The sequence below is a fragment of the Salvelinus namaycush genome, chromosome 33 (assembly GCF_016432855.1).
Source record: "Salvelinus namaycush isolate Seneca chromosome 33, SaNama_1.0, whole genome shotgun sequence".
Taxonomy (NCBI): Eukaryota; Metazoa; Chordata; class Actinopteri; order Salmoniformes; family Salmonidae; genus Salvelinus; species Salvelinus namaycush.
The window spans coordinates 31,689,261-31,701,307 of record NC_052339.1 but is presented as its reverse complement, the minus strand read 5'-3'; the positions used below and the strand labels follow the sequence as shown (position 1 = coordinate 31,701,307).

Genomic DNA, 12,047 nt, shown 5'->3' with positions numbered 1-12,047 from the left:
TCTTTCACACCCTCTTACGCCTTAACCCCACTCATCTCTTCAAGGATTCACAGTGTAGACTAAACGTGGTGAAGGTAGTAGCAAAATGTAGTAGTAAAAATTCACTTCATCTATTCCTTAGCCTATATCTTGGGCGGCAGGTAGCCTAGTGGTTAGAGCGTTGGGCCAGTAGCCGAAAGGTTGCTAGATCGAATCCCCGAGCTGACAAGGTAAAATTCTGTCGTTCTGCCCTTGTACAAGGCAGTTCCTAGGCCGTCATTGTAAATCAGAATGTGTTCTTAACTGACTTACCTAGTTAAATAAAGATAAAAATAAAAAATAAATAAAATATCTGACTTTGGTGCAGGTCATGTTGTTCTTTACATTACCGTCTCTGGTATCAAATAAAATCTATGTTTATTTGTCATAGGATACAGGTGTAATCGTTACAGTGAAATGGTTACTTGCATAGAGTCTTGTTTATAGCTAGCTAGTTAAACAATGAACCATAATCCCAACTCTAATGCGACGTTCAAAACACCAGGGATCTCGGAAATCTCTGACTACCGAGCGTTCAACTCTGGGGGGGAAAAAACGAGCTCCGACTGGGGACAAATCTATTTGAACGGTCATCCAATTTGGAATTTACACTCGGGAACTCGGTCCTCTTTCTAGAGCTCCAACTTTCTGACCTGAAGATCACTGACATCATGATTTGACCTCGTATTTTTCTAAGTTTCCTTTTTGTTTTGAACGTGGCGATACTACATGACTCTGCAGGTGGCAAAAGTTAACCTACTAAGTTAATAGGCTAAACTAGCAATAGAAATGGTTTCTTCTTTCTGGGTTCTCTTTTTGGACTCTCCGCATTTGGCAATCATCTCTCTGCTGGGTTTCAGGGGCCAAGCTGAATTTCTTCAGCCTCCTTAGCTTGAAGAGGCGCTGTTGCGCCTTCACAATACTGTTTGTGTGGATGGATAATTTCAGATCGTCAGTGATGTGAACGCCGAGGAACTGTAAGCTTTTCACCTTCTCCACTGCGGTCCCGTCGACGTGGATGAGGGCGTGCTCCCTCTGCTGTTTCCTGAAGTCCACAATCAGCTCCTTCATTTTGTTGACGCTTAGGGTCGAGGTTATTATCCTGGCACAACTCCACCAGGGCCCTCACCTCCTCCCTGTAGGCTGTGTCATCATTATTGGTAATCATGCCTGCTATTGTTGTGTCTTCAAACTTGATGATTGAGTTGGAGGCGTGCGTGGCCACGCAGTCATGAATGAACAGGGCGTACAGGAGGGGGCTGAGCACGCACCCTTGTGGGGCTCCTGTGTTGAGGATCAGTGCAGTGGAGGTGTTGTTTCCTATCTTCACCACCTGGGGGCGGCCCGTCAGGAAGTCCAGGACCCAGTTGCACAGGGCGGGGTTCAGACCCAGGGCCTCAAGCTTAATGATGAACTTGGAGGGTAATATGGTATTGAAGGCTGAGCTATAGTCAATGAACAGCATTCCTACATAGGTATTCCACTTGTCCAGATGGGATAGGGCAGTGTGCAGTGCGATGGCGATTGCATCGTCTGTGGACCTATTGGGGCGGTATGCAAATTGAAGTGGGTCTAGGGTGTCAGGTAAGGTGGAGCTGATATGATCCTTAACTAGCCTCTCAAAGCACTTCATGATGACAGAAGTGAGTGCTATGAGGCGATAGTCATTTAGTTCAGTTACCTTTGCTTTCTTGGGTACAGGAACAATGGTGGACATCTTGAAGCAAGTGGGGACAGCAGACTGGGATAGGGAGAGATTGAATATGTCTGTAAACACTCCAGCCAGCTGGTCTGCGCATGCTCTGAGGATGCGCCTAGGGATGGCATCTGAGCCAGCAGCCTTGCGAGGGTTAACCCATCTTAAATGTTGCCACGGAGAACGAGAGGCCACAGTCCTTGGGTGCGAGCCACGTTGGTGGCACTGTGTTATCCTCAAAGCAGGCAAAGAAGGTGTTTAGCTTGTCCGGGAGCAAGATGTCGGTGTCGGCTGGTTTTCCTTTTGAAATCCTTGATTGTCTGGAGTCCCTGCAACATACGTCTCGTGTCTGAGTCGTTGCATTGCAACTCCACTTTGTCTCTAAACTGACGTTATGCCTGTTTCATAGCCTTACTGAGAGCATAACTGCACTGTTTGTATTCAGCCATATTCTCAGTCACCTTGCTGTGGTTAAATGCGGTGGTTTGCACTTTCAGTTTTGCGCATATGCTATCAACTATTTTTGGTTTGGGTAGGTTTTAATAGTCACAGTGGGAACAACATCCCCTATACACTTCCTGATGAACTCAGTCACCGTGTCCGTGTATACGTCAATGTTATTCTCAGAGGCAATCAGGAATATATCCCAGTCCGTGTGATCAAAACAATCTTGAAGCATGGATTCCGATGGGTCAGACCAGTGTTGAATAGACCTTAGCATGGGTGCTTCCTGTTTGAGTTTCTGCCTATAGGAAGGGAGGAGCAGAATGGAGTCGTGATCTGATTTGCAGAAGGGAAGGCGGGGGAGGGCCTTGTAGGCATCCCGGAAGGGAGAGTAACAATGGTCGAGAGCTTTTGATGCACGAGTACTACAGGCAATGTGTTGATAGAACTTCGGTAGCGTTTTCCTCAAATTTTCTTTGTTAAAATCCCCAGCTACAATAAATGCGGCCTCAGGATATGTGGTTTCCAGGTTGCACAAAGTCCAGTGTAGTTCCTTGTTGGCCGTCGTGGTATCGGCTTGAGGGGAATATACACGGCTGTGGCTATAACCTAAAATAATTATCTTGGGAGGTATTTAATTGTGAGTTATTCTAGGTTGGGTGAACAAAAGGACTTGAATTCCTGTACGTTGTAACAATCACACCATGTGTAGTTAATCATGAAACATACACCTTTCTTCTTCCCGGAGAGTTCTTTATTCAAATCAAATCAAATCAAGTTTATTTTATATAGCCCTTTGTACATCAGCTAATATCTCGAAGTGCTGTACAGAAACCCAACCTAAAACCCCAAACAGCAAGCAATGCAGGTGTAGAAGCACGGTGGCTAGGAAAAACTCCCTAGAAAGGCCAAAACCTAGGAAGAAACCTAGAGATGAACCAGGCTATGAGGGGTGGCCAGTCCTCTTCTGGCTGTGCCGGGTGGAGATTATAACAGAACATGGCCAAGATGTTCAAATGTTCATAAATGACCAGCATGGTCAAATAATAATCAGGAGTAAATGTCAGTTGGCTTTTCATAGCCGATCATTAAGAGTATCTCTACCGCTCCTGCGGTCTCTATTCCTCTCTGCGCGATGTACTGAGAACCCAGCCAGCTGTATGGACGGGGACAGTATTTCCTGACCATGACGATTTTCAGAGTCAATCATGCTCCAGAAAGTAGTCCATCACATCTTTTTCCCCCTGAGCTTTGTCGATAGCACAACTTCAGGGCAGCAATGTTGAGAGCAGTAGCAAAACCTTTTCAGTTCTTAATGATATCTTAAATAAAAAAGCTGTGGTAGGAAGGATTATCCACACATTATAGACAGAAGCATGCCACATGGCAGACCAATCCGAACTTTCATCTCTCTGCATGCCCAGCCAATCCATTATCTTAGCCAATCATGGCTAGTGGGAAGGTTCCGTGGCTAAACCAACTAGGCTCATAATTTAACAATTGTATTCGTATTTACAGATGGATTACAAGTTTGTTATTAAGGCACATGAAAGTTCACATATTCCAGAAGGCATTTCTGGGGGGGGGGGGGGGGGACAAACAAAAATAAAATAAAAATGCCTCTCCTGTGAAGTAGTGCCGTATGCCTAGTTTATAAAACAGGTCACATTTATCCAGAGCGACTTGCAGTCATGCATGCATACATTTTACATACGGGTGGTCTCGGGAATCGAACCCACTATCCTGGCGTTGCAAGCACCATGAGCTACCAATTGATCTACAGCGGACCACTACCCATCCAGAGTCTGAAGACCACGCCCGCCGTGGGCCTACACACACTGCACGCCCGCCGTGGGCCTACACACACTGCACGTCCGCCGTGGGCCTACACACACTGCACGCCCGCCGTGGGCCTACACACACTGCACGCCCGCCGTGGGCCTACACACACTGCACGTCCGCCGTGGGCCTACACACACTGCACGTCCGCCGTGGGCCTACACACACTGCACGCCCGCCGTGGGCCTACACACACTGCACGCCCGCCGTGGGCCTACACACACTGCACGCCCGCCGTGGGCCTACACACACTGCACGTCCGCCGTGGGCCTACACACACTGCACGTCCGCCGTGGGCCTCTACGACGCCCACCGTGGCCCTCTACGACGCCCACCGTAGCCCTCTACGACGCCCACCGTGGCCCTCTACGACGCCCACCGTGGCCCTCTACGACGCCCACCGTGGCCCTCTACGACGCCTATCCTAGCAAGCTTGGTAGCTTAGTAGCCTTAACTTAGCATCAAGTATTTATATATAACTCTATTTAACTTTTTGGCTTCAGACGGAACATTGCCCTATTTCAGGGAAAAGGGGCTCATATCAATTACCCAGCTGCCTGCGATTGTGTTCCTAAAGATTTATAAGCCACAGCTGAGTCGTTTAGCCACTAAATATGGGATAAGCTCCCCCCTGATTATTTTTCTTTGGATTCCATGCATTTTAGATTCACAAATATTGCCCCTGCTTAACGTAATCTAAAATGTTGGGATTTTTTCTCTCTCTTCTTCACAGACAATGCTGACAGCCATATCAATGAGTGCCATCGCTACGAATGGTGTAGTTCCAGGTAGGTTCACTGTGGATAATGGTACATTTCTACTAAATAGAATTGGGCTGACATTTCCTTCAAGAATTTTAACTGAGAATTAAGATGAAAATCGTTTAGCGATTTGGGTTCCAGCACCAGAGGGAACAATATGTACCACTACACCTCAGTGAGTTTTCTCCACGGCTGTGGTTGTGACTGGCTCTGTCCCCCGTTGTTGTTGGTCTGTAGCTGGAGGCTCCTACTACATGATCTCAAGGTCGCTGGGGCCAGAGTTCGGCGGGGCCGTGGGGCTCTGCTTCTACCTGGGGACCACCTTCGCTGGCTCCATGTACATCCTCGGTACTATAGAGATTCTGTTAGTGAGTATCCTTTGCAAAGATACTGTTGTTTTTACTACTATCTCATCTGTAGACATTAATACATGAATGGATAACAACACCCGATAAGGCTGTTATCTGAACATTTCATAACGCTGTACCCTACTGAACTGTACGTCTCTGATGACCCCCGTCTCCTCCCAGACCTACATTGTGCCTAGTGCGGCCATCTTCAAGGCAGAGAAGAAGGAGAATGAGCCAGAGGCACTGCTCAACAACATGCGGGTGTACGGCACCTGCTGCCTCATCCTCATGTCCCTGGTGGTGTTCGTAGGGGTCAAGTACGTCAACAAGCTGGCCCTGGTCTTCCTGGCTTGTGTCATCCTCTCCATTCTGGCTATCTACGCCGGAGTCATCAAGACCGCCTTCGACCCGCCAGACTTCCCGTGAGTCTAGTCTGAACTCACGGCCTTGTTGAAAAATACAACCAGAAACCACTAGAAGCGAACACCCTCACACACACGCGCACACAAACACACACACACAAATGACTCTTGGTCTTACCTCCGATCAGGAAGACCAGGGCCAGAACATCAAAAACAGTTTTTGTTTGTTTGTGAGATTAAAAAAATAATAATGTTTCGTTCTATATCCTCCTCCCAGTATTTGCCTGTTGGGGAACCGCACGTTGCAGAACCACAACTTTGACCAGTGTTTGAAGACGATGGAGGTGGACAACGTGACGGTCACCACCAAGCTGTGGTCCCTGTTCTGTGACTCTCCAGACCTCAATGCCACCTGCAACGAATACTTCACTCTCAACAACGTCACTGTGATCCAGGGAATCCCTGGCCTGACCAGCGGGGTCATCAGAGGTGAGAGACCCCCCCCCCCACAATTTTTGTTGTGATTTAAATTATACATCAAACTTTAATTGTGGGGTGAATGTTCCCATGATGTAAAGTCTGCCCTCACTGCTAAAGCAATGCTCTTTCCCCTCAGTCCTGACACCCTATCCTAATGGAAACCAGGATTACAATCATTAGTTTTTATCTGTCGTAGAGCATAACGCTGTGTCAGTTCCTCTGACTACTTACTATATTACCCTTGAAGCTCTTATGAGAATTAGATTAGGAAGATTCCGTGTGGCTCAGTTGGTAGAGCATGACACTTACTACACCAGGGTTGTGGGTTCGATTCCCACGGGGGACCAGTACTAACAAATATGAAAATGTATGCACTCAATACTGGAAGTGGCTCTGGATAAGAGTGTGTGCTAAATGAGTAAAATGTCAAACGAAGATGTACAGGCAATGTGATCGTGACATCCAATAGAGAGTGATGTTTTTCCCTTGCTGGGAATACTGACACCAAGGATGAGCTCCTCTCTGTCTGCGTTTGGTTATCTGCTTAACACTATTGAGATGGACCCCTATAAAGAAGAATGCATTGGGTCCATCTCGATGGTGTTAAAAAGTAGTGGAGACCGGGGGAAGTTTTCGGGACCATGCTCCGTGTCTAGTTTATTTACTGACAGGATCTGTTTTTATTAAATCCAATGATGGAGGGGAACTGTCTTCAATCAGCATAGTATCATCTACATCCATCCTAGATTTTAGGCTGAGATGCAGGGATACCACGGCCGTCAGAACAATTGACATACTATTGTGTTATCATAACATATTCAAGACATTCCCGAACTCTGACGTTGATGTCCACTCCCCCATCATCACTTCCAAATTGCTCAAATTCCTTAAGTTATGGAATCAGGCGTGTGGAGGCAGGTGATTTGACGTGTTCTTCCTTCAGAGGATAGTGACGAGTGATTGCCCTTCCTCTCTCTCTTTTCTCCCTTCTCCTCTCACTCCCTGTCTCGTAACCACCCCTACGCTCCCTCTTCCAATCCCTCCACTTCATCCTCACCCTTCACCCCCCCCCCCACACCTTCCACAGACAACATCTGGGGGGACTACGGTCCCAACGGCATGTTGGTAGAGAATAAGCACCAGGTGTCGGAGCCGGCTGCAGACACCTCCCAGGACATATACATGCCCTACGTGGCCAATGACATCACCACCTTCTTCACCCTGCTGGTGGGCATCTACTTCCCCTCCGTCACAGGTATGTTCACGTGGACATCTACTTCCCCTCCGTCACAGGTATGTTCACGTGGACATCTACTTCCCCTCCGTCACAGGTATGTTCACGTGGACATCTACTTCCCCTCCGTCACAGGTATGTTCACGTGGACATCTATTTGTATAAACAGGAGGAAAGGGAAGTGCTGCTAAGGTACACAATAACATGTACGTGTTGGTGAGAGTCTCAGCTTACAATATCACATCGGCGGATAGACGGCATAGACCCCCCCCCCACCTAAAGAACAAGCAGCAGGACAGTAACCCGGCCTAGACCCCCCCCCCCCCACACACACCTAAAGAACAAGCAGCAGGACAGTAATCCGGCCTAGACCCCCCCCCCCCCCCCCCCACACACACCTAAAGAACAAGCAGCAGGACAGTAACCCGGCCTAGACCCCCCCCCCCCCCCCCACACACACCTAAAGAACAAGCAGCAGGACAGTAAACCGGCCTAGACCCCCCCCCCCCCCCCCCGACACACACACACCTAAAGAAGAAGCAGCAGGACGGTAACCCGGCCTAGACCCCCCCCCCCCCCCCCCACACACACCTAAAGAAGAAGCAGCAGGACGGTAACCTGGCCTAGACCCCCCCCCCCCCCCCCCAACACACACCTAAAGAAGAAGCAGCAGGACAGTAACCTGGCCTAGACCCCCCCCCCCCACACACACCTAAAGAAGAAGCAGCAGGACAGTAACCCGGCCTAGACCCCCCCCCCCCCCCCCACACACACCTAAAGAACAAGCAGCAGGACAGTAAACCGGCCTAGACCCCCCCCCCCCCCCCCCCACACACACCTAAAGAACAAGCAGCAGGACAGTAACCCGGCCTAGACCCCCCCCCTCCCCCCCCCCACACACCTAAAGAACAAGCAGCAGGACAGTAAACCGGCCTAGACCCCCCCCCCCCCCCCCCACACACCTAAAGAACAAGCAGCAGGACAGTAACCCGGCCTAGACCCCCCCCCCCCCCCCCCCACACACCTAAAGAACAAGCAGCAGGACAGTAAACTGGCCTAGACCCCCCCCCCCCCCCCCACACACACCTAAAGAACAAGCAGCAGGACGGTAACCCGGCCTAGACCCCCCCCCCCCCCCACACACACACCTAAAGAACAAGCAGCAGGACAGTAACCCGGCCTAGACCCCCCCCCCCCCCCCCCCCACACACCTAAAGAACAAGCAGCAGGACAGTAAACCGGCCTAGACCCCCCCCCCCCCCCCCCCCCACACACACCTAAAGAACAAGCAGCAGGACAGTAAACCGCCTAGACCCCCCCCCCACCTAAAGAACAAGCAGCAGGACAGTAACCCGGCCTAGACCCCCCCCCCCCCCCCCCACACACACACCTAAAGAACAAGCAGCAGGACAGTAACCCGGCCTAGACCCCCCCCCCCCACACACACCTAAAGAACAAGCAGCAGGACAGTAACCCGGCCTAGACCCCCCCCCCCACACACACACCTAAAGAACAAGCAGCAGGACAGTAACCCGGCCTAGACCCCCCCCCCCCACACACACCTAAAGAAGAAGCAGCAGGACAGTAACCCGGCCTAGACCCCCCCCCCCCCCCCCCCACACACCTAAAGAACAAGCAGCAGGACAGTAACCCGGCCTAGACCCCCCCCCCCCCACACACACACCTAAAGAACAAGCAGCAGGACAGTAACCCGGCCTAGACCCCCCCCCCCCCCCCCCCCACACACCTAAAGAACAAGCAGCAGGACAGTAAACCGGCCTAGACCCCCCCCCCCCCCCCCACACACACACCTAAAGAACAAGCAGCAGGACAGTAACCCGGCCTAGACCCCCCCCCCCCCCCCACACACCTAAAGAACAAGCAGCAGGACAGTAACGGCCTAGACCCCCCCCCCCCCCCCCCCACACCTAAAGAACAAGCAGCAGGACAGTAACCCGGCCTAGACCCCCCCCCCCCCCCACACACCTAAAGAACAAGCAGCAGGACAGTAAACCGGCCTAGACCCCCCCCCCCCCCCCACACACCTAAAGAACAAGCAGCAGGACAGTAAACCGGCCTAGACCCCCCCCCCCCCCCCCACACACACACCTAAAGAAGAAGCAGCAGGACAGTAACCTGGCCTAGACCCCCCCCCCCCCCCCCCACACACACCTAAAGAAGAAGCAGCAGGACAGTAACCCGGCCTAGACCCCCCCCCCCCCCACACACACCTAAAGAACAAGCAGCAGGACAGTAACCCGGCCTAGACCCCCCCCCCCCACACACACACCTAAAGAACAAGCAGCAGGACAGTAACCCGGCCTAGACCCCCCCCCCCCCCCCCACACACACCTAAAGAACAAGCAGCAGGACAGTAACCCGGCCTAGACCCCCCCCCCCCCCCCACACACCTAAAGAACAAACAGCAGGACAGTAAACCGGCCTAGACCCCCCCCCCCCCCCACACACACACCTAAAGAACAAGCAGCAGGACGGTAACCTGGCCTAGACCCCCCCCCCCCCCCCCCAACACACACCTAAAGAACAAGCAGCAGGACAGTAACCCGGCCTAGACCCCCCCCCCCCCCCCCCAACACACACCTAAAGAAGAAGCAGCAGGACAGTAACCTGGCCTAGACCCCCCCCCCCCACACACACCTAAAGAAGAAGCAGCAGGACAGTAACCCGGCCTAGACCCCCCCCCCCCCCCCCACACACACCTAAAGAACAAGCAGCAGGACAGTAAACCGGCCTAGACCCCCCCCCCCCCCCCCCCACACACACCTAAAGAACAAGCAGCAGGACAGTAACCCGGCCTAGACCCCCCCCCTCCCCCCCCCCACACACCTAAAGAACAAGCAGCAGGACAGTAAACCGGCCTAGACCCCCCCCCCCCCCCCCACACACCTAAAGAACAAGCAGCAGGACAGTAACCCGGCCTAGACCCCCCCCCCCCCCCCCCCACACACCTAAAGAACAAGCAGCAGGACAGTAAACTGGCCTAGACCCCCCCCCCCCCCCCCACACACACCTAAAGAACAAGCAGCAGGACGGTAACCCGGCCTAGACCCCCCCCCCCCCCCACACACACACCTAAAGAACAAGCAGCAGGACAGTAACCCGGCCTAGACCCCCCCCCCCCCCCCCCCACACACCTAAAGAACAAGCAGCAGGACAGTAAACCGGCCTAGACCCCCCCCCCCCCCCCCCCCCACACACACCTAAAGAACAAGCAGCAGGACAGTAAACCGGCCTAGACCCCCCCCCCACCTAAAGAACAAGCAGCAGGACAGTAACCCGGCCTAGACCCCCCCCCCCCCCCCCCACACACACACCTAAAGAACAAGCAGCAGGACAGTAACCCGGCCTAGACCCCCCCCCCCACACACACCTAAAGAACAAGCAGCAGGACAGTAACCCGGCCTAGACCCCCCCCCCCACACACACACCTAAAGAACAAGCAGCAGGACAGTAACCCGGCCTAGACCCCCCCCCCCCACACACACCTAAAGAAGAAGCAGCAGGACAGTAACCCGGCCTAGACCCCCCCCCCCCCCCCCCCCACACACCTAAAGAACAAGCAGCAGGACAGTAACCCGGCCTAGACCCCCCCCCCCCCACACACACACCTAAAGAACAAGCAGCAGGACAGTAACCCGGCCTAGACCCCCCCCCCCCCCCCCCCACACACCTAAAGAACAAGCAGCAGGACAGTAAACCGGCCTAGACCCCCCCCCCCCCCCACACACACACCTAAAGAACAAGCAGCAGGACAGTAACCCGGCCTAGACCCCCCCCCCCCCCCCACACACCTAAAGAACAAGCAGCAGGACAGTAACGGCCTAGACCCCCCCCCCCCCCCCCCCACACCTAAAGAACAAGCAGCAGGACAGTAACCCGGCCTAGACCCCCCCCCCCCCCCCACACACCTAAAGAACAAGCAGCAGGACAGTAAACCGGCCTAGACCCCCCCCCCCCCCCACACACCTAAAGAACAAGCAGCAGGACAGTAAACCGGCCTAGACCCCCCCCCCCCCCCCACACACACACCTAAAGAAGAAGCAGCAGGACAGTAACCTGGCCTAGACCCCCCCCCCCCCCCCCCACACACACCTAAAGAAGAAGCAGCAGGACAGTAACCCGGCCTAGACCCCCCCCCCCCCCACACACACCTAAAGAACAAGCAGCAGGACAGTAACCCGGCCTAGACCCCCCCCCCCCACACACACACCTAAAGAACAAGCAGCAGGACAGTAAACCCGGCCTAGACCCCCCCCCCCCCCCCCACACACACCTAAAGAACAAGCAGCAGGACAGTAACCCGGCCTAGACCCCCCCCCCCCCCCCCACACACCTAAAGAACAAACAGCAGGACAGTAAACCGGCCTAGACCCCCCCCCCCCCCCACACACAACACCTAAAGAACAAGCAGCAGGACGGTAACCTGGCCTAGACCCCCCCCCCCCCCCCCCAACACACACCTAAAGAACAAGCAGCAGGACAGTAACCCGGCCTAGACCCCCCCCCCCCCCCCCCCACACACACCTAAAGAACAAGCAGCAGGACAGTAAACCGGCCTAGACCCCCCCCCCCCCCCCCACACACCTAAAGAAGAAGCAGCAGGACAGTAACCCGGCCTAGACCCCCCCCCCCCCCCCACACACACCTAAAGAACAAGCAGCAGGACAGTAACCCGGCCTAGACCAAAACACACCTAAAGAACAAGCAGCAGGACAGTAACCCGGCCTAGACCCCCCCCCCCCCCCCACACACCTAAAGAACAAGCAGCAGGACAGTAACCCGGCCTAGACCCCCCCCCCCCCCCACACACACCTAAAGAACAAGCAGCAGGACAGTAACCCG

General features: G+C 53.5%; 1 protein-coding gene across 7 annotated transcripts in view; it reads left to right on the top strand.

The window, feature by feature from the left end:
- The window catches only part of LOC120027612 (solute carrier family 12 member 7-like), a 118,910-nt gene that overhangs the window by 66,012 nt on the left and 40,851 nt on the right, over positions 1-12,047 (top strand). For all 7 annotated transcript variants that reach the window (XR_005473330.1, XM_038972605.1, XM_038972604.1 and 4 more), the window contains 5 exons: positions 4,731-4,785; positions 4,996-5,126; positions 5,289-5,530; positions 5,748-5,959; positions 7,038-7,205. Coding sequence is in view for 6 of the 7 variants with exons in the window: in XM_038972605.1 (XP_038828533.1) it covers positions 4,731-4,785; positions 4,996-5,126; positions 5,289-5,530; positions 5,748-5,959; positions 7,038-7,205 (808 nt within the window). In the remaining variant the exon portion in view is untranslated. The remainder of the gene's footprint in view (positions 1-4,730; positions 4,786-4,995; positions 5,127-5,288; positions 5,531-5,747; positions 5,960-7,037; positions 7,206-12,047) is intronic.